At 39.8% G+C, this 19853-nt stretch overlaps 1 protein-coding gene across 2 annotated transcripts in view; it reads left to right on the top strand.

The window, feature by feature from the left end:
- Positions 1-16182, top strand: part of prdm6 (PR domain containing 6) — a 48020-nt gene extending 31838 nt beyond the window's left edge. Inside the window, exons 4-5 of one of the 2 annotated variants that reach the window (XM_046036055.1) lie at positions 6358-6534; positions 13479-16182. In XM_046036055.1, the coding sequence (XP_045892011.1) occupies positions 6358-6534; positions 13479-13593 (292 nt within the window). In that variant the 3' untranslated portion in view covers positions 13594-16182. Of the gene's footprint in view, positions 1-6357; positions 6545-13478 lie in introns of both variants that reach the window. The other variant, XM_046036056.1, reaches the window with a different exon arrangement.
- Positions 16183-19853: the final 3671 nt, after the last annotated feature.

The following is a 19853-nucleotide window of genomic DNA, read 5'->3' on the forward strand; positions in this document are numbered from 1 at the left end:
AAGTAGAGGTCTGTGCAGTGTGTAGTTCAGAACAGGCTCTTAATGAACACACCATTTAAAACAATGATAAATAGTGCTATAATAGTAAGTATCCAGTGTTTTGAAATACAACACTTAATGAAAAGGTTCACAAAGTACGTATCGAATATGCACAAACAGGCAAACAGGCAAACGCTATCTCAGCCGCAGTCTGAAAGGAAGAGGTGTGATGCGAATTTGCGACAATCTGCATTAAGGGGTTAATGACAACTACCCCACGCCCCACCCTGTGATGACATGATATTGGCTGTTAGCTTGGTTTTTGTTCTAGGCTCCTTTGATGAGTACAACTGGTTTATGAGAGGACATTATGTGAGCTTTCTGCTTTGATAGGTTGGTCAATACAGTCAAAGAGAGAGGGCGAGCAAGACAAAAAGAGAGATGGGTGTTGGTGGAAAAGACAGGGAGAGAAGCAGATGAAATTGAGTTTTGTGTTTGTGTGGGGGTCTACAAGTAATTTTTTGTGTGCTTTGATGTGCGCGTGTCTGCTCACATACATATAGTATATATGTGTGAGTGTGTGTGTTCAGAGAGCCATTGATTGTGTATTGACGAGGCGGGAGCAGTGATTTATAGCCGCTGGTCTCAGGGGAATAATGTCTTCATACGAGGTGGACAGACGAGTCGTCCTCACAGCGCAGATATTACTCTATATGGATTAGATACGGGTCAATCAACGTACTTCACTCTGCATCACTGCGCGCTGCAAACACACTGAGTCCCAGAGGTCAAGTCCAAATCAACTTTAAGGCTCAGTAAAACAAAAACTCCTCCTGAGCTCATGGATGTACTTGTCTGTGATGCTTATTGCAGTTATTTAGTGATCCAGTGTTGTTATTTTGTTTTGTGTTTTATTTCTATTTTTGCTGCACCCAGTGGAAAGCTACGTTTTCCATCACAGAGCCTACAGACGGAAATATACCCCAATATACAATGTTTATACTCATATTACCTAACAGGTTATATTGAGATTATTATAATTTAGACATCCCCTTGTTAGTGTAGTTTTCTGTTTTACAACGTGGCATATCAAGACTTTTTCCTACAGTCGGTGAGCAGCAGTTTCAAACTCTGCAGCAACCAGACCCCCCTACCCTCCCCGCTTCTGGCCACCTTCTTGAACTCTGACCTCTCTATGATGAAATGAAAACATGCATGTGTGCCAAGAAACTTCATTCCCATGTAGTCTTAATAATCTGAGGAGCTGGTTGGCATGCAGTTTGGTTCTCACACACACATTCTGTCTCTTTCATCAGCTCATGTGTTAAAGGTGTGGACACAGCGACACGTTGACACTGACTCTGTTGTTGTTACCACATGTTGTGTTGAAAGGCGACGCAAGGTTTATTGTCCTGAACCGTGTTTCACAGACGTGTTGAAAATGACTAATTTTATAGATATCACACACACACACACACACACACACACACACACACACACACACACAGAGGCTCTCATCGTCCATCCAAACCAAGTATTATTAGTTAGCCTGTGAACCAAGTCGAAGCGTCTATTTTGTGTTTTTGTTAGCCTGTCGCAGTGTTGACTCTGAACATATTTGGATGTCTGTGCTGTCAACAGACTGTAACACCATCAGACTGAATAGCTGTGTGATGCTAACGGGCACCAAAAGAGATGCTGCTCAGTTAGCTGCACCAGGGTTTTTCTGGCTCAAAATGAGGTGGACTTGGTGACATCCTAAACCTTCAAGTGGCTCAAGCAAAACCTTTTTACAAGCAACGTATTTTAAGAGTTTTATTAATGATAAGATATGTTACATTTTATTTTATTAATAAATAAACTTTAATTGAAATACAACTTTAAAGCTAATGTGTTAACAAACAGCAAATCAAATATAACGTAAGCTATTGTTTTCATTAATAGTTCACAGGGGCCCTCTATGTGAATTCCTGGATATTAAACCTTCATCTGCAATTTTCTGCAGTGGTCCTAGTAATGTTACAAGCATGTCACATGACATGGTTATGCAATGTGTGAGACTGAGAACATGACCACAAATACTGATATACTGAATATCTTGTAAAACATCCTGTTTTTGAAATATTTGTATTTAAAGTAATCCCCTCTCACGCTTTTACACAACACTTTTATAAGATCTATATTTTTTTATAACTTATTTTATTTTCCTTCCTAATTATAAATATATGTGTGTGTATATTTATTTAAAAACAACTTTATTTCTGTGTAAATCATGGGTGTAAACAAACTGGCTTTGTAGTTGCTGTACAGGATGGTGTTCAGTCGCACGTAGAGTAGTGTTCACAAACGCTGACTGCAATGCCAAGGCATTTTTAAACGCCTGCTGCCTATATAAAACTATATTAAAACATTGAACGGCAGGGGAAAAGCAGTTTTGTTTTCTTTAGTGATCATTTTTGATGTGTGGCAAAAATGGTACAAGCGGATATTCTGTTGCACCCTCTACGTTGTTATTCAGCCAATCAGATCTCTTGAAGTATAAGTGAAAGAAAAGGTGAAACAGTTACTTGAGAAATCGATTATAGATAAACAGTAAAACAATTACAACTATTTAATAATGTTGTCAGTCATTTCTCAAACATATGTTCTTGCAGCTTCTCCAGGATTTGCTGTTTTCCATTACTGTAATTTTGGATTTTGGAGTGTTACAAGTACAGGGTCCAAAATTAGAACTCGCCAAATACGAGTAAAAAACTATATTGGCGAGTAAAATAAATGAGGTCAGCTGCCACCAGCAGGTTGCTGAAGTGGATCTACTTCCCTAAAAACTCTCATCACCGCAACACGTTTTGTTTTGCAGCGACTCTGCACAGTGGTATCTGCATTTAACGTATGACCGTCAACAAGTATTAAGTCTTTGGTTGACTTGCTGTCCAGTGTCACTTGTTTTTCATTTCACACAACTGCAGTAGGACACTGTAGTAACACAAACAGGGACTTTTGAATTTCTCTTCTGTGACAGCGAACGCAACACTTTTCAGTGACTATTCTGGTTAAATATCCACGTTATGGTTGACTGCAGTAACTTAACCACCACTTATAGGATGCACTGTTCTGTGACTGCGGCAGCGTTCTGCTACTCCTCTCACACACCGGGAGAGACTCGCTCCCCTCAACAAACCTGCTAATCTGTGTCACACATACAGGTTACTCACCTGCTAGGTTACTAAAATGTTGATTATTTTCTATATTGATTGTTTGGTTTGTAAAAAATGTGAAAATAGTGAAAAATGCTGTCACAATTACCCAGAGCCCAAAGTGACACCTTTAACAGTCCAAACCTCAACATTGTTAACAAACATTATTCAAATTATTAAAAAGAAAAGCCGTAAATCTTCAAATTTTTATACCAGAAAAATTACTTATCAAAATAGCTGAGACCCCCGGTAACAAGCACACGTGCCGTTACAAAAGAAACACTGGATCACTACATCGTATCTTCTGCAGTTTTATGGACGGTACATTTTTTCAGTTTACCAGCCTTTGGCCAGCAGACCAAAAAGTAAATTTTGGACCCTGAGTACAAATCCCCAAACCATGTGTGTGGTAATTCATGCGTATGTTAAATTGTGAGCAAAGGTTTGCTGATTTCATTCATTCATTCGACCCCCACTCAAGAACATATTTGCATATGCTTGTGTGTGCAAATATTTTGGTTATGCACATACCTCTTTGTGTGTGTGTGTGTGTGTGTGTGTGTGTGTGATGGAGGTGTTTATGCTTCACCTCCTCCTCCTCCTCCTCTTTCTCTCTCCACTGTAATAAACAATAACCGGGCATTAATCTCCCGGCCTGCTGCCTTAATAAATAATATCCACACATTCATCAACTTAAACTATTCACAATCAATGCAGCTCTTCATAGAAAACCCACCTAATAAATAGTGGTGCGGCCCACTGAGGCGTGAACTTATAGACCAGCCGGCTGATAAATGAACCGACCCCCACGGCGAGACGCCTTTTATGTGGAAAACTGCAAGTGAGAATTTTTCGATTTTATATTACACTATTTTACTCTTATTACTTTCCTCTCTGTGTGCGTGTGTTCTCGCTACATCCTCTCAGGGTGCAGTAGGTGTTTGTGATTTATTGGAGCATTGAAGATGTTGGTCTATTTGTTTTATTCTAGTTCTGGGGTGTTTACCTATTTGTAAGGTACTGATGTCAAGGTTTTGTCTTATTGGTTTCAGAATAACAATCGCTTTATTTTCTGACTGCTGCCAGCACACGGGAGTTTGTCCCGGTCGCACCGCTGTAGAGACATTTTAACTAACACAGTAATACAGAACACAGTGACGATCTAGGTGAAGACATTGTATGTGTGTGTATATGTATATGTATATATATATATATGAGGGGTTATATGAGCACAGTACATAATATACAGAAATGTACCTGTGTGGAATATGGTATTAGAGCTGCATATAGGAATGTAATGTTAAAACTCATCAGGAATGTACAGTTAAAAATCTCTTTAGTGGGAAAAGCAAACACGTGTAATTTTAAAATCAAAAAAACTTGTGAAGAAAAAAGAGTAAATAAAACATAAATATAAAACTATTAGAGTTATGTATTAAATTAAGATCAAGGGTAAATGTAGTGATGATGATGGTAGGCAAAATATAATGTAAGAAGTACTTAAATTACATTTAATGCATTTCTTTTTCTGTGTATACAGTTGGTTATTACTTACTTTTTTACTTTTACTGCATTTTGCTCCATAGATTCTGTTGTCAAATCTTCCTAGCTGGGGAACACTTATTATTGTTGTTATTATTAATGATGGTCACTGTTTTTTTCAGCAGCAGGGGAAACAGTTAGCAACCAATAAAATAATCTGTCTCTAAATATTTGAGTTATTTAACTTATCATTGATAACATTTAGGAGTTTTGAGAGTTTAAGATTCTGCCTTTTTTTTTACTCCACACAGTAAAAATGGCAGCACTTTCTGCTAATTAAAAATGAACAAATAGCTAACGGCGTCTATGCTGATGTTAGCCGTAGCTTTATGTCAGTGACAAAAGATTAAATTACAATTTTTTTTAATGAGCCTAGATGTTTCATACTTAAAAATGCTGTCATTTTGGATAAACTTTTGATGAAGGAAATATTTAATCTATAAACGGGATAGAATTTTGAAAAATGATCACGGAAGACAGAGAGAGAACGCAAGAAATGAGCAGTGTCCTGTAAGTTAAAACAAAATAACTAGATAATGATAGCAGGAGGCTGTGTGTTCAGCTCGATAAATAGAAACAGTGTACGATTAGATCTGCTGCTCTATGGAAGCAGGACACTCTATTAGCAGACACACAGCTATTGTTTGGTTGTTTGTTTCAGCCTGATTCACTCCCACTGTGAGCTCCAATTTGGGCCGAACACACACACACACACACACACACACACACACCATCTCTTTATATCTATCTTCTTTTCTTGTTCTGTTACAGTCTCTATCTCACTCTCTTTAACTACACACACACACAGACACACAGTGATAGATGGTCCAGTCATGATCTCGGCCTGCATTGTTGATGAGGGTCATGCTGCCATGGTTACCGGAGCAGTGTCCGACTCCCCCTGCCCCCCCGTGTGTGTGTGTAGGCTATCTGTGTTTGCAGACCTTACATTATGGGTAGTTGCCTCATCCCTCTTTATCTATTTTTGTATCTTAATGTGTGTTTTTTGTGTTTTTGTTTGTTTGTGTAATTATCTGTGTTTGTGTGTAGACGTGTGTATCTGTGCATGTATGTGTGTCTGTTTATTTGCGTTCTGCTTGTTTATGTGCTTCTTTACATGTTTGCGTGAGCCAATGTGAGTCTGAATCATTGCAATCATGTCTTGTTTGTCTGTGAAGTCAACTTTATGCAGCACAAAACCAGAAGTTTGTCTCTGGGGGTTACAAGCTATAAAAAATAAGACACTTTCTGTCCTGACAGCCTCAATTTGGAAAGGGCAAAACTCAAAGAAAAAAGAAATACATTAACAGCAGTCAGAGAATAATAAAGAGTACAGTATTCTACCAAGATCTGCCAAGTGCCATCGCTACAAAATACTAAGAATGAATGCATGAATGACATGCGAATTATATAAATGAATGAAAGAATTAATATTTGTTTGTTGTTTTTATAGAGACATACCTACCATAATAGCTACCAATACTGATTTTGTTTTCAATTTGTCCATGTGTCGTACAGATTATCTGACTATCATCTTACCATTTCAAGTCCTTTCATTATTTCAGTCTTACAACACAATGTAAACCCAATCTTTTTGCACCCGCTCCCACCCTCATTTTCTCACCTGTCTCTCTTGCAGACCATACCAGTGTGGCCACTGCTCCCAGTCTTTCTCTCAGCCATCAGATTTGAGGAACCACGTGGTGACGCACTCAAGCGACCGACCATTCAAATGCGGATACTGCGGTCGTGCGTTCGCTGGTGCCACAACACTCAACAACCACATCCGCACGCACACAGGGGAGAAGCCGTTCAAGTAAGTAACAGTGAGTACCCCCCCACCCATCCAACCCACCCAACCTTCTGACATCCTCTTGACCGCCTACTGACCCCCTCATTACTTACACCCAGTCCTAGCTACCAGGGATGTCACTTTTTCTAAAAATAATTTTTCAGTGAAGGAAAACAACCACAGTTTGAAGTTTGAATTGATCAGAATACAACCAACACAGGCTCACCTTAAACCACTTAGTAGAACTGACTCACTTACAACCTTTGCAGTTTTCAGTGCTTGTTACAGGTAACAAGCGTACAGATGATTCCTCAGATTTGATGTTGTGGTATCGCTAATATAATGTACGTCAGTTGCATTTTAGAAACTTTTCAAAATAATGCTTCACACATTGCCTCTCAGAAGCTCTGGTGTCCTTATTATCTGCTACCTTGTTGCAAATCTAGCAAATTGCATCTATATGACCATAAAAAATTTTAAAAAGACACTAATATGAGCCCTTTGTTTATAAACAAGCTACTGTATTATCTCTGGTTACTCAGCTCAGTGATCTATCGATCAGATCAGAGGGTCAAAGGCAGCAGGGATTCCTTTTATAATACCTAAGAAACACATAATTATCAATAAGAATCAGTGTTCATTGTTGGTTGAATAAGACCAATGCAGCAGTAAACAAAGAGAGTATTTATGAAGCTTTATACATTAAGAATGTGTGAAGCAGCTTTAACTTCTCATAACATCTCAAAGTAGTACATGTCATCTGGTTGAAGTAGTTTCTCTTGTTAAACTATGATGAGAGATACATTTGGAGAAAACAGGATGTATAACAGTTTTACAATTTCTGTAAAAAAAAAAAAAAAAAGTACAGAGTCACCTCCTCCCATTAAACTTCATAATTTTATTGCATGAGGAAGTGCAGTGAAAAGCCAGTGTGAGCTTGAGATGTTAAAGAAATGTTAATGGGAGCAAAGGGCAGTGTCGTGAGTCCTTTCCTTTGGGAAATGAAACTCTTTTTTGATGCCTCTGTTATATTGCATTTTATTTTAATTCCAATTTTCTTCTGGATTTTTGGTTGCAGAACAGGTGAGGGTGGGGTTCTGCTTAAGGCCCTAAAAGGTCTTGTTCCAGTTCTGGGAACAAACAAACTAAGGAATCTGCTTTGCCTTTCTTGGACCTGATTGCTTTTTACAGCTATTTTCCATTATTCATGATCCCACTGTGGACATCTGAATATTTTGTTAGTTCTGCTGTCATGCCGGCTGTGACCTCTGACCTTTGCTCTCCATACCAATGACTTGTGATGCTGGCCATCGAGGAAAATCATTGCTCATTCTTGTGTTTTGTTTGTTGTAAATGTCTTTGAATGAGAGCATCGGTGAAATTCAAACATTATTTAGTGTAATAACAGAAGCGGCTCCATCACAGCAGTAAGCAGCTTGGTAATACATCTCTGCACACTGAGACTGCTCATTTCCATTTCTTTACTCAGTGACTGATATAATTAGAGGGCAAGCCACACTGCAATTAGGGGTTTGTAGAGGCTGCTGTTGTCATGCTGTCATCCCGTCAGCATTGGAGGACAATAAAGATCCCCCAGTGGACACAGAAGTCAGCATTCAGGGGGAGGGCGGGAAGGGTAATAGATATTAAAGAAAGTGAAGAAAGCGAAATAAGGGATTTGAGTTGTGGGAAATCTAGAGGACACGTATCAGGGGAAAGCTCGGGGAAGCAAATTAATGTTCTTAATAAGCAATCAGAGAAATCCGAACTTGTCATTGACTTGGAGAGCGAAAGGGCGAGAAGAACAAGTGAGAAAATGAGAGAGAGAAAGGGAGCATGGGGGAACAAGAGATCACAGTGTAAAAAGTGAAACGACAAGCAGCAGCGAGAAATCCGGTTAAAGCAAATCAGCTTTCTTAATAAGCAATCGGAGGAAACCCCGAACCTTTTCATCAGCACTTCAGAGTCTCGGCGGGGGCAGAGCGGGACAAAGACAATCACGGACGGGCGTCAGAAATCTTTAGCAGATCGATGGCTTCTGGGAGTTATCTCCTTTTGGATGGTGCGGCGAATAGATTAAAGCTGCCACTGTCACTTTGTCAGGAGCAAAACGCTCAACTTTATTTTCCCGCTGAGGAGATGGAGGCGCAGATTCTGTGTGGTCGGCAGCTTTTCAGCACTGATACTCACTGGACTGTGGAGCCTGTCAAACTGCTGCTGCTGATTTCTCTGCTGTTCTATTGTTCTAATGTATTCTATTCAGTCTCTCAAAATAAAGCATTCGCAACATAAGTGTTCTCCTGAGGACTGAAGGAAGCAAAAGAGGAAGGTTTGTGTGTGCTAAGTAGATTCAAGACATTTTAATGACATGCTCCGGGTTTCTTTTTCCTTTTGTTTAGGTCAGGGTTCTACAGAGCCCCTGAAGTCCCATAAGATGATTTATTTTAATCTTGTTTCTAATAGTTAGAATTTTAACATTAAAGAAACTCATGAAGTTGTTGCTACTAAGAGCTCTGGGAATACATGGCCTAATAGAGCTGTGACTCTGTCAGTCTGGCTACAGTGCTGAAAAGAGACCTCGGGTTGTTCCCATTTTCCTCTATTAATGACGAGTAGTATACTGTTCTGGCATTACGTAGGGCCTTCCTATATGTTTTAAGAATGTCTTGTCAAATGAAACGAAAACTGTTTACCTGTGATTTCAATATTTTCAATACCCGGGGGCAGACACTGTCACTATGGGGTTTTTGCTAGGTAATGCTTAAGTGTCAACTCTGGGTTGTCATGAATTTGGTCCACTAATATCCCCAATGGGATGAATGCATAGACTGTATAGACTGTATGCCGTCTCTCTGAATCAGACCAGGTCTTCCCCAGAAAGTCTGCCAATGATGAACACCACCTCGACAACCAGCGTCAAAATGACGACATGCGGCTATACATGTCATCACTGGTCAGATTTGGTAGGGGTCCAGAGGAAACTACGGTGGCTGACATTGTTTTTGCATATGTACACACCGACTCAGCATTAATCTTAGTGACCTCCAGTTGGCGTAACCGGTAGTCATTACCGCCAACGAGAATAACAACCTTACTGTATTTACGTTTATCCTTAGCCAGCAGTTTCAAACAAGACTCAATGTCGCCCACACTGGCCCCAGGGATGCACTTAACTATGGCCGCTGGCTTCACTAACTTCACGTTTGTCAAAACGGAGCTGCCAATGATCAGAGGTGGTTTCTCAGCGGGTGTGTCGCTGAGTGGGGAAAATCTGTTCAGTGGTGAACCGTGGGCTTTAAATGCTTACGCCCATTCCTGTTTCGGATAATCATCCAGCCACCCTTTCCTGGCTGCTCAGGGGATGCCAGGGAACGGCTACCACAGGCTAACTCGGGTCGGTCCGGTGTTGTGCCGAATTCTGCCTGCCTGCCGAGAATTGCACCTCGCGGGTGTTAACGGTCATTTATGCTGAGAAAAGAGGTGGATGCAAATCTCGGCAGGTAGCCTACAAAATTTGATCTGCCGAATTATGCATCCACCTCTTTAGGTCCTTCTCAGACACTTTGGTGTGCTCATTGATCAAACAGCTTTATCACCATATTTTTACTGAATGTCAAGGAATGGTACTTCTACTAAGTGTAATAAAATATCAAAGGCTCTAAACGTTAAAATAATATAAAAAATAATAATAATAAAAATAATAATAAAATATATACTTCGAATCATTTATCTCCATTGATAAAGCCCACAAAGAACATTATAACGTTTAAAAGCATTATTTGGAGGTGCATGCAATTCTTGGCAGGCAGGCAAAACTCGGCATAACACCGGTCCGCACCGACCGGGGGCTGGCTAGCTACAGTAGCTAACACCGGATCTACCAAAGTGCGGAGCCGGACTTCTAAATCACTAAGCCTCACCTCCATGTCTACAGAAAAACTACACTTGTTACACATACCATTACGGCTAAAGGAGGCAGAGGAGTAACTGGACATCTGACACACCGAGCAGGAGAGCGAGAGGGAGAATAGGCAGATAGCCGTTGTAATGACAAATCTAACTAATTTAACTAGTATTTAGTGAAAGCAGCAAAACACGCTACCATCACACAAGCGCTGGAAATGGAAACGAGTCAGTTATCTTACCGCAGCATGTGAGCACCCGCTGATCATCTTGTGAGCACAAGATATAAAATAAAATCTTATGGGACTTCAGGGGCTCCGTAGAGTTCAGTTGTGAGCTATATTTCTTATATTTTTTATTATAAGTCAGTTAGAGATCTCATTTTGTTCCCCCCTACTTTTATAACATTTAACATATTTTCCACAATTATGTTTATTAAGCAGTATCTTATAAAGATAATGCTGAGCTTGCTATAGCACCAAGCAGCACCTCTAAAGCACAAATATTCCACCAGCTCACTGTTGATGTTTTGAGACTCAGAACACAGTTCACACAAAAGAAGAAAAAAAGAATATTAGCCAATATATCAGAATATCGGATTTTAAATCCCCAAATATCATAATCTATCTCGGCCTTAAAAATCAGTCTAATTATAATCCCATCAGAGTTATGTTTGTGTCTGCCTGATGAATGTAAGTCCCATATTCAAAGAGACACATACACAAAAGAAAAAGACCTAAGACGCACGGAAGACTGTTTGCTGGTATGAAGGCAGAATTTCCAAATAAGATGTATCTTCCAGGATAGTACAAAAATGCTGTTTTGCCAAGTTTAGAAGAGTGAAAGTGCCTCTGTCATTTTGTCAGATCAAAGTGCTCAACATTATTTTTCCCCACTAAGAAAAGAGGGAGGCGGCCGGCTTGTTTCAGCTCCGCACTTTGCCCTGCAGGAGAACCGTTTTCGTGTCTGTCCTGGTGGATAAGTTGCTGTGACAGAGAAGCTTCAGAGGAGCTTTGATGTCGGTTGCTGTTGTGGTTTTGTAGATTTACAGACGAATTACAGCAGGAACGTCCACTGTGAGGGCAAAGCATTTCAGTTCAGTCAAGGGTCTGTTTTGTTTTTCTTGTGCTGTAAGAAAATTTACAAAATGAGAAGGACTCAAAGAGAAGTCTTTCCAGAATGAATACTGCTGTTCACTCTCTATAAGATGCCTCACGCACATATTTTAAATGTATTTACTTAAAAACTGCAGTGCTTTAATTTCATGTGATTACTGAAAAACAGTCCAGCCTGTTTTATCAGATGCACTCATGCAAGGTTCTAACATTCACTAGTATCAGTTGTATAATGGGAACATCTTGCAGTTTCTCATCCTTACGTTAGTGAAGCAAAGGTTCAAATCTGTCTCCAGTCATTTTTTAAAAATTGGTTATTTAAAAGAAATAGTTAGAAGACATCTAACTTCACCAAAATATGGGTACCTTAGTTCAAACGTTAGCGTTCAACTGTAGTGAATTTTGACATGCAGATTTGCGCAAATAAAACCAGCAAACCATCTTGACCGTGCTGATTTTTGGGGGAACTGAGGCATTGACGAAGCTAACATATTAGCTGAGTTGCACAACCTGCAAGATGTTATTTATTCTGTCCAGTGTGACCAGGCACTTTAAGCGCCGGATGTATTCCAAATGAACACGTTTGTCTGCACGTGCAGGCCTCGTGAACCTCAGCAGGTATTGGGCAGGGCACAAAATCTACAACATGGGCACTGTCCCGGCTACGTGTACCCTACAAATATGATTAGGGTTTTTCACAGAATGATGAATTTAAACACATTTTACCGTTGAAAGAAAAATACATTGAAAAGCTGCCATAGCCTTTGCAGTTTTCAGTGCTTGTTATATAGGATTTTTAAGTATTATTGTCAGCTATTTATGTAAGAAGCCAAAACAAGTTGACACAGCTGATGCCACTGTTGTCCACACTATTAAAAACACAGAAAGAGCTGTATTGTTGCATTAGGTGTGATGTTCCTTCATTGTGAAGCCAGTTTCAGTTTTGTTCTGACTTTAGATTGAATTATCTTGGATGTGAGGCCGCACAGATATGAGAGATGATGTCAGGACAAACTTAAATCCAAAGCACTCTAAAAATTTACAAACACAAGGAACTGCACATCTGCAGCAAAAATCTTTTTTTCCATTAACACAAAATTGAACACATTTGTTTCTCACAGAAAGACAACATTAAACAGGTTACTGAATTGTAAATACACTGACTGTTTATAATGTGTTTATGTGGTTAAATGAACAGAACCTCAAGTTAAAGATCTTGCAAATGCCCATTGTTCAGTCCACACTGGGCCCAGCTTCAATACAATAATGTCTCTTCTTCCTTATCTGACTAACACCCCCCTCCCTCCGCCCCCTCCTCCTGTCTATCTAACAGCATGTTAGTCTTGTTTCAGGACTGCTAAGTCCAATACCTCAACACAGCTTTCTCTTTGAAGAGAAACACACTTCATCCAGCACACACACACATTTATATACATTTAACTGCCCCCTAACCCCCTCAAGCTCAGACTAAAAAGCTCCGTCTCTTCTCTCTTTCTATTGAAAGTGACAGTGACGCTGCTTTATCAGGCCTGGATATGTCTGTGCTTGTGTGTGTGTCTGTTAAAGTGTGTGTGAGATGGGAATACCCTCCCCAGCCCACTAGATAGATTATTGACAGGTGGACCTTGTGTGTGTGTGTGTGTAATCTGTCGGTCAGGTTGCGGAGATCAGGGCAACAATTACAGCTTGCTGCTCCGCTGGGCCTCACACACACTTTATACTGTCACTGGATATTAGAGTTAACAGGGAGGTGTGTGTGTGTGTGTGTGTGTGTGTGTGTGTGTGTGGACAGATCTGAAGGTTGTATCTGGGTGTTTGTGCTGTGTTGTTCTCTTTTCTTCAGCAGTGTGTTTCTGACCTTCTCTACATGCCGACTCTTAAACTAATCACTGTGTCTTATCTGTCTGTTTTGTGTGTTTCTTTTTCTGTATACGTGTGTGTGTGTGTCAGGTGCGAGCGTTGCGACCGCAGCTTCACACAGGCCACTCAGCTCAGCCGCCATCAGCGACTTCCCAACGAGTGTAAACCGGTGAACGAGAGCAGCGAGTCCATCGAGGTGGATTAACCTCTGACTGTTTTCTGACTGAGACCACGTCCACATTAAGGCGGCTGCATTTGAAAAACGCGTCTTTTTTTCTCTCCGTCCATCCTCACTGAGCTGATATTCTTCTCAACCAAAAATTAAGATTTTTTGATAAAAAATCCCAAGCAGATGAATCTGAAACTGCTGGCTTCATGTTTTATTAAGAATTTGTATCAAAAGCAACATTAGTGGTGCATAAGCGCTACTGAAGCCGACTCAGACCTTCACTGTCCCCAGAGGCAAAGCTCCTGAGGAAGACACACCATCTGCACCAGGCTGATATCAGAAATCTAATGGACAAAAATAGTCGACTCCATGACGAGTATACACAAAGAAAACGGCTCCATATTTATGTATTGATTTTATTTCCCCGCTCTCTACAGTGAAACCAGAAAGCTCACAGTGAAACTGGGGGCCTCGATCGATAGTTATAGATATAGTTAATGAGTTAACAACATATGGACATATGGAGGTTTGCGTGATTTAAACAGCTGCCTGTGGATATTAACTTCACTAAGCATGCCAAAGGGGCAGAAATACTACTGCGTGGGGTCCCGTAGTAACACAAGTTATTGTGGATTGTTACATTTGATGAAATGTAATCTAATCTTTGAGAGCAGCGAGTGCCAACCATGAAAAAACGCTTCAGAAATTGCTTAGGGTTGCACATTACACTTATTTAGCCTTTAGTGTGAGCCTTTGGAAAACTACAATATAAGTCTGTTAAGTTATTGCCATGTGATGTCCACTTTGTGATGGCTCCTTTTAAATGTCAGTACAGCCCATCCAGGGGTACAGGTGTTGTTATTAAGCTGTTTTCATACCGATTTTGTCAGATGACTTGATGATCAGGAGATACCGATTTAATGGTCTCAGTAGCAGGTAAACAGGTAGCATTTATGAGCCAGATTCAAGTCAGTATTTCGTACTTGTTCAGTTGTCTGACAGCAACAACTGATTCGTGAGATGGTCTGTATTGAAACACATTGTAGGTTGATGATGGAGAGTAGTCGGCACGTTAGCTGTGATCAGCAGTTCTGCTGTTGGCTGACTAAAGAGGAAGACAGAGAAGAGACTTTACGGTTTTCCTGTTGTTTTGGCATTTCAGTGTGGACGGAGATCTTCAGGAAAACAACCTAAAAAATGGCCGTCGTTCTTTAAGAGTGTTTTCAGATGTAGCTGGCTTATTGTGAACACAGACTGTTTACAGTTTTAACTTGACCGACTGACTGACTTCTGGAGAGGAGAGACATTGAAGCCACATTCATCCTACTGAAGAGAATCCTGATTCAACCAAACCAAAGATCCATTTTTTTTTTTTCAGCAGAGAAGAACTTTAGGACAAAGGCGTCGAACTAACAAACTTTTTTGGACGAGGATATTTATTGGAGACTTTTGGGAATCCCGTCTGGTTTCCCTCCAAAGAAAACTCTTAGATGAAACCAGGACAAAAACAATAAAATACCAAAAAATTCAGACTGATGGTCTGTCTGTAGCTTTACTTCTCGGTTTCTTTTTTCTTTTTGCAAAACCGATGCCAAAGGAGGGCGCGACCAAAGCAAACTGACTGCGAATGCACAACGAGCAACAACACGGACGTCTGAGGACGACGCTCGAGTTTTACATCACAAAGTGAACAAAATAAAATGACAAGGAGTATGTATTGTGAAAAAAATGACAAAAGAAAGGACAAAAGAAACATAAATTATATTTATCTTCTTGCTCATATCATGCTTCGAGCACTTTTGTTTTAAAATGTTGATAATTTAATTTTCTGATGTTGGCAAATGTAAAGACGACGGAGAAAGGAGGGAAATACTGAAGAGATAACAGATGTGATTTCTTATAGAAATAATCTCACAGTTCATAAAGAAATGTGTTAAATATGAAGTTGACACCGCATGTGTTTAAAAATGTATCTGGGTTAAAGTCAGTCCATGTTTTTTGTCATCTTAGCTTTTCTTACGTCGTGTTCCATCTGTTCAGTTTGTGTTTTATTTTTTTTTTTATTTCAGTATAAAGATGCCATGTGATCATCTGAAGCACAGACATCATAACATCCAAAAAGGGCAAATGTTTTCTGGTTTGACAAATACTTTCTCATCTCTCTCATGATATGTTTTGTCTCATAGAGTATATTTGCTACGCAATGCAAGTTTGAATCCATTCACAGGCAATCTCAGATGTGTAAATATTCCTGTGTCATCACGATACACTTTGTATTAAAAGGAGTGAGGGTAAAAGCACAGTTAATTACATGAACACCAAATAGGTTTTTGTGCCTGAGAGTTTAAAAAGCTTTAATAATAATAATAATCTGAAAACTAACTTCCCAAAGACCAACAGAGTGTTGAACCTGGTGGAAGTAAATCTACCGTCCAAACTCAGCGGGATGTTTCACTGCGGGAAAACACCTTTGCTTTTGTCACACAAACATCTGTAAGAGTTCATGACATAGGTAGATTTATTTTGTCACAATATATCCGGGTATAGAGTGAAATTGAGTTTATATCTCCCTTCTGCTACGTAGCAGACAATATGCATTAATATAGAAGCAATTTTAAAAATGGCAAAAATACAAAACATATATTCAGTGGAGCAGTGCTGACGATGAATAGGGTTAAAAGTCTGATAGCTTGGGGGGGGGGACCTGCTCTGCCTGCAGTCTGGTGGTGCGGCAGCAGAAACTCAGATATCTCTTCCCAAAAGGCAGCAGGGTGAACAGGCTGTAGCTGGGTGGGTACTGACCTTTAGTATCATTTGGGCTCTGCGCAGGCATCACTGATGCTCGGGAGATGGGTACCAATGATCTTGTGCACATCCCATTCCACCCCCCTACACACACACACACACACACACCCAATATGAAGGGTCAAAGTAGCTAATGGAAAACTATCACTTAATTCACACAGATTAACTTTACCCATGAAAAGTGAGAACTACAATCTTTCAGTAAGCTTTGAACGCAGCAATAGTATTTTTACATTTTCACAGATGGAGACTTTATTCCCAAAACTTGATGTGTGTTAGCCACAGATCGTCAGGTGTTGCATAAGTAAATAATAAAACACATTCCTATGTTTGAGATGGGTTATCTCTCCATGTAGACTGATGTGATAAGAAGTCCTGATGTTTCGGTGGTGATGGCCGACAGGACGGTCATGCTGGAGCTGAACCAACTCAAACTCTGACGTGTTTGTGTTACTAAGAGTAAAACAGTTTTGAGCTAGAGTGAGACATCCCTTTATTCAGAATGCAGATTGATCCAATGCTGTATATAGAAAAATACAAACACAAATGTGAATATGAACCAGAGCTCTGAGCAAGTTCACTTTCTCTTCACATCAGTCAGGATCCAGAGGGTGAACAAAAATGTGACAATTAGCCCTTCAGCTGTCCTTTATTTAAAGTAAAACACAACCTGAATTACAGACCAAACATGGACACCTGATGACATGTTTAGATATTTCTACAGGCCATAGTTGTGTTTGACTGCACCAATCTTCCATCAAGGACAACGTTGGAAATAAGTAAACTTACTGTCGTCTATTCTTTAAATCCCCAAACCCAAATTCACCCAAAGTCACAGCAATAATTCGAGTGGAGTGGAAAATATTAATCGATATTTAGCATTTATTTTTCCTCAGTTAGTTGGAAATAAACACCTTTCCTGGATGAAATCGACCTCTGGAATCAGCTGAACACAAAGTGAATCTTGCTCGGCCCTTCTGATGGTGATAATCATTTCCTCTGTAATATGACTGACAGAATTAGAAGGGACAAAAAACGGTCATGGCAAACAGAAAGACTCTGACGAATCCATTTTGACTCGATCTTGTTTGCATGAATTCTCTGACTCCTTTCCCCCTTTTTTAATGAATGACAAAATAAGATCAAAAACCACAAAGTTCCAAAGGAAATAAAGCTGAAATCCAGTTTTGATTCTTATCAGGCATGTTCTCTGTTATTTTATTGTTCTACAGTGTTTATCCACACCACTTCACACAAGATATGTTCAATCCACCAGTAGTCCTCGAATGTTTAAAGGCAATATGAGGAGGAGTGGACCATCATTCCACAGGCCACAACCAACAACCTGATCAACTCTATGCGAAGGAGATGTGTTGCACTGCGTGAGGCAAATGTTGGTCACACCAGATACTGACTGGTTTCCTGACCCTCCCAGGCACACCTGTGCAATCCCCATGCTGTCTGATCAGCATCTTGACATGCCACACCTGTGAGGTGGATGGATTATCTCGGTAAAGGAGTAAGTGCTCACTAACAGATTTTGACAGATTTGAGAGAAATAGGCCTTTTGTGTACATAGAGAAAGTCTTTGAGTTCAGCTCATGATGAAGGGGGGCAAAAACAAAAGTGTTCCGTTTATGATTTTGTCCAGTGTATGTGGGTCACGTCAGTTACAGCGACTGAGAGGTGGAGAAGCTGTGTCCCTGAGTATCAGTAAAATGACAATAAATCTAAATTGAACGTAACGAAGCAAACAGAGGCATGTCCGTACTGAAGTAGCTGGCTGCTCCTCCCTTGCATCACTATAGGCTAGTATTAACTAATCGCTCCACATTTGCTTTGTACTTTTACATCATTTGTTGCAGGCTAAATCAACACTTTGACATAATGCTGGTGGTACACAGGCTAGTAATGTGGATCGCATTAGCTGGTGAAGTTATGTGTAAAGCCATAATGTTACAACTATAGCATTTTGCACCGGATAATGTTAGCAGCTGGTAGGCTTTAGCCGGCGAGCTAACAATCATCCTTTCTGATGGTAGCTGTTTTCACATGACATCATCTGATTCTCTTTTTATGGTGTTAGTAGACTGCTTTTGGTTAGCTGCAGAGTTGTCACTGTAGTCGGAGAGATGCTCGGAAGCCAGAGACGTTTTATAGAGGATAAGGACTTTGCGGGAGCGTGCACAGGGCTCCATCCCAACCTGATTCCTTCACATAAGAAGCAGAATAGTGGCTGCAAGCAACAAGAGAAAACAGGTGTGTGGTTCACTTCTTATTGAGGTTACAGCCCGTTGACAAAAAGGAAGTAAAAAAGTGATTTATTAATAAGTTATTTCATTGAAAAACTAGATATAGACCCTTTAATTAACAAATACATTTTCACTTTGCTTCAATCTTCTCTAGAAATTAGGTGAACTGTCATTTTGTGTAAAAACCACCGTGAATAGAAAATGGGTGTGGCCTCTGTCCTGCCCCACATAGATCACCTGCTATTATCACTGGTAATTCTGCTTTTCATAAACCGTCACACAGGAAGTTAAGTGATGGATCAGCAGCTGCCTCTACTTAATGTTAATAATCTGCAACACACACACACACAGCACTGCCTTGACCTCAGCTCTGTCAGTCTGCAAACACAAACTGGACTTTCCACTTTCCAGTCTGATTTCAGAGATTACTCCCGCGAGGACTCAACAAATTCACCAAAACAAACTCAGAGCCTTCAAGCATCAATCACAGCTGTTTTTTTCACCGTGGGAATCGGATCCAAACCCAAACAAATGATCACATAACCAAAGGTTTTGTGTCTTTTTCTTTTTGGTAAATGTCTGAATGAGTCCAGATTCAATTACATGTGATGAGATTACGGAAGTGGTAGTTTTAATTAGAGGCAGTTAGTGTGAAAGAGGAAAAACAAATAGAAATTGCTGACTGAGGGCTGAGGAGGAAAAATGGTTTGCAACTGTTTGGAGTTTCAGTTTTATTTTTTTGAGCAAGTTAAAATAAAAAAGGACATAAAAGAAAGGTGCGAGGAGAGGAAAAAACTCCAGAAAAGGCTAATTAATAAACTCTACCAAAATAATATAAAACAGGGTCATAATGTGAAAGATATATCCGAATTATGTCACAAAGAAAAATACTTGGAAACCTGGGTGAAGTGGGAATTAGTTGTAGACAACTGGGCTGACATCTAACTGTAAGGATGTTGAATTTAATCAAATTATAATTAACGGAACTTTAAATTTAGTAAATGACATTTTAGGGAAAAGTTACTGGGTGAGTAAAAAATAAAGTATCAGTAAAATATACATGTCTACAGTACGAGTAGCCCTACACATTGTTAAAATACCCTTTTACAGTGTTAAAATTGCCCAAAATTTAATATAATTAAACCTGCAATTTCAGTTTTTGGGGTTGCAGCAGAAATAAGCTGTGAATACATGAACACAATCATGTTTTCAGTTGATATGGTGAACTACCTCCTTCCA

The sequence above is a fragment of the Micropterus dolomieu genome, linkage group LG21 (genome assembly GCF_021292245.1).
Source record: "Micropterus dolomieu isolate WLL.071019.BEF.003 ecotype Adirondacks linkage group LG21, ASM2129224v1, whole genome shotgun sequence".
NCBI lineage: Eukaryota > Metazoa > Chordata > Actinopteri > Centrarchiformes > Centrarchidae > Micropterus > Micropterus dolomieu.